Genomic DNA, 2,367 nt, shown 5'->3' with positions numbered 1-2,367 from the left:
AAAAAAAAAAAATACGTGTGTGTGTGTGTGTGTAATACGTGTTATTTTATTCATTCATTTTCTGAACCATTTCAGAGAAAGTTACATAGATCAAGACCCTTCAAGGTGTTCGCTTTTTTGGATTTTTTTTAGAGAGTAGGTCTTGCTCACCCAGGCTGGGGTATAGTAGTACAATACAGCTCACCAAAATCCCCAATTCCTGAGCTCAAGCAATCTTTCTACCTCAGCCTCCACGATGCCTAGCTAATCTGGGTTCTTTGTACAAGGGATCTTACTATGTTGCCCAGGCTGGTCTCTAAGTCCTCACCTCAGCATCCCAAAGCCCTGGGATTATAAGCACGAGCCACTGTGTCGAGCCAGCAAGCACTCTTAAATACTACATTTTCAAAATGCTTCTATATAGTACCTTGCAGAACACAGGTTCAATTACCTTTATGGCTAAAAGCCTTCAAAATATACTCATGGAGGAATCTTGAGTGTTCAAGGAGGAATTGTGATTTGAATGACTTGTTCTAGTATTTAAAAAATAACTCCACAGTTAACAGCACAGTTATAAGTTAAGCAAATCTAGCAGACACTCCAGTCACTTGCTAGGCACAACAGACAACATAACAATAATGGTTCATTACAAAAATAAAAATAGGTCAGGCAAACATATGTAGTCTTAGCACTCTGGGAGGCTGAAGTGGGCAGGATCAAAACCAGCCTGAACATGAGCAGGACCCTGTCTCTACTGCGAAGGTAGAAAAATTAGCCAGCGTGCTAGCACATGCCTATAGTTCTAGCTACTCAGAAGTCTGAGGCAGAAGGATTGCTTGAGCTCAGGAATTTGAGGTTGCTATAAGCTATGATCATCTAACCGCAATCCAGCCTGGGTGACAGAGTGAGATTCTATCTCAAAAAAATCCCACACACACAAAAATAAAAAATAAGTAATATCTTGGCCAATAGTCCAACTCAATTAACTTAGTATGGGAAGCACTTTCTGTAAGTTATCATACTTACCACAGTAAATACTGGGGCTACACTGGCTAATGTGGCTTGAGAGACATCAGAAGTTCTAAACCGATGTATTTCACCTAAAGAATGAATTAAGAGAATTCCTTGTAATCATACAATTGGCTTTCACATACAGCTAAGACACAATTGTCATAGTACGTGGAGGCCTTCAGACTACTTTACTACTTTTTGAGCATTTTTTCTATAGGAAAAAGAAATACTCTTGTTAATTTTAATTTGTAGATGATTACTTTAGGTTTCACAGGGAATGATTTAAAAAAGTAACGGCTCAGGGGAGGAATTAAATAACTTATGGATCTCTTTTCCCTTTCTAATTACTATTGCTATCTCAAGAGATGGATGAACAAATGGATGACACAGTGCTCTGAGATTTAAAAAAAAATGTCTGGCTTTCCTTTTTGCATGATTTAAAAGGCTCTTCATCCACATTACACTGGTAGATATTATGAAACTTACACATTTTACTTTTCCACATAAATACTTCATAATGGATACTTATTCCACTGAACTGGAATGGGGACTCCACCATACTTTAAGGCAAATCTTTATATGAAAATTAGTCTATTTAAAAAATGTGATTAGACTGAGTTGAAGTGAGCTGTGAAATATAATCAACTAAATTTAATGATCAGGCTCGGTGCCATGGCGGTTTTGAACCCAGCTGGGCCTGCTAAACAACAACGACAACCCCAACAACAACAAAAAAATGCCAGGCACTGGGTGCCTGTAGTCCCAGTTGCACCAAAGGCTGAGGCAAGAGAATCAGTAAGCCCAAGAGTTGGAGGTTGATGTAAGCTGTGATGCCACAGCACTAAACGGAAGGCAACATAGTGAGACTCTGTCTCAAAATAAATAAATAAATACATAAATTTAATGATCAACAAATGACACCATTTTATGCTTTCAAAGCAATCACACTGACTAGAGATTGTGTAAATTCACATTTCTGATCTTATTCTTTCCTGCTATATACATGTAATGATTCAAATAATTCGTTAATACCTAAAGTTTCTTCCTTTTACAAAATACACACTATTCCCAGCAGTCCGGGAAGACAATGTGGGTGGATTGCTGGATCTCACGAGTTCAAGACCAGCCTGAGCAAGAGCGAGACTCAGTCTCTAAATAAAGTGAGGCAAGGAGGGGTGGCATCTGTAGCTTAGTGGGTAGGGCGGAGGCCCCATAGACAGAGGGTGGCAGATTTGAACCGGCCCCAGGCAAATTGCAACCAAAATAGCGGGGGTGGGGTGGGGTGTCATGGCTGGCGCCTGTACTCCCAGCTTGGAGGGAGGCTGAGGCAAGAGAATCGCCTAAGCCCAGGAGTTGGAGGTTGCTGTGAGCTGGGAC

At 40.3% G+C, this 2,367-nt stretch overlaps 1 protein-coding gene across 1 annotated transcript in view; it reads right to left on the bottom strand.

The window, feature by feature from the left end:
• MRS2 (MRS2, magnesium transporter) overlaps positions 1 to 2,367 on the bottom strand; it is a 27,047-nt gene that overhangs the window by 22,984 nt on the left and 1,696 nt on the right. Inside the window, exon 2 of the mRNA XM_003788335.2 lies at positions 1,006 to 1,079. Coding sequence (XP_003788383.1) covers positions 1,006 to 1,079 — 74 coding nt within the window. The remainder of the gene's footprint in view (positions 1 to 1,005; positions 1,080 to 2,367) is intronic.

Source organism: Otolemur garnettii, unplaced genomic scaffold (assembly GCF_000181295.1).
Source record: "Otolemur garnettii isolate 467f Iridium unplaced genomic scaffold, OtoGar3 scaffold00026, whole genome shotgun sequence".
NCBI lineage: Eukaryota > Metazoa > Chordata > Mammalia > Primates > Galagidae > Otolemur > Otolemur garnettii.
The sequence above is the reverse complement of the archived record's forward strand: the minus strand, read 5'-3'. Positions and strand labels throughout refer to the sequence as shown.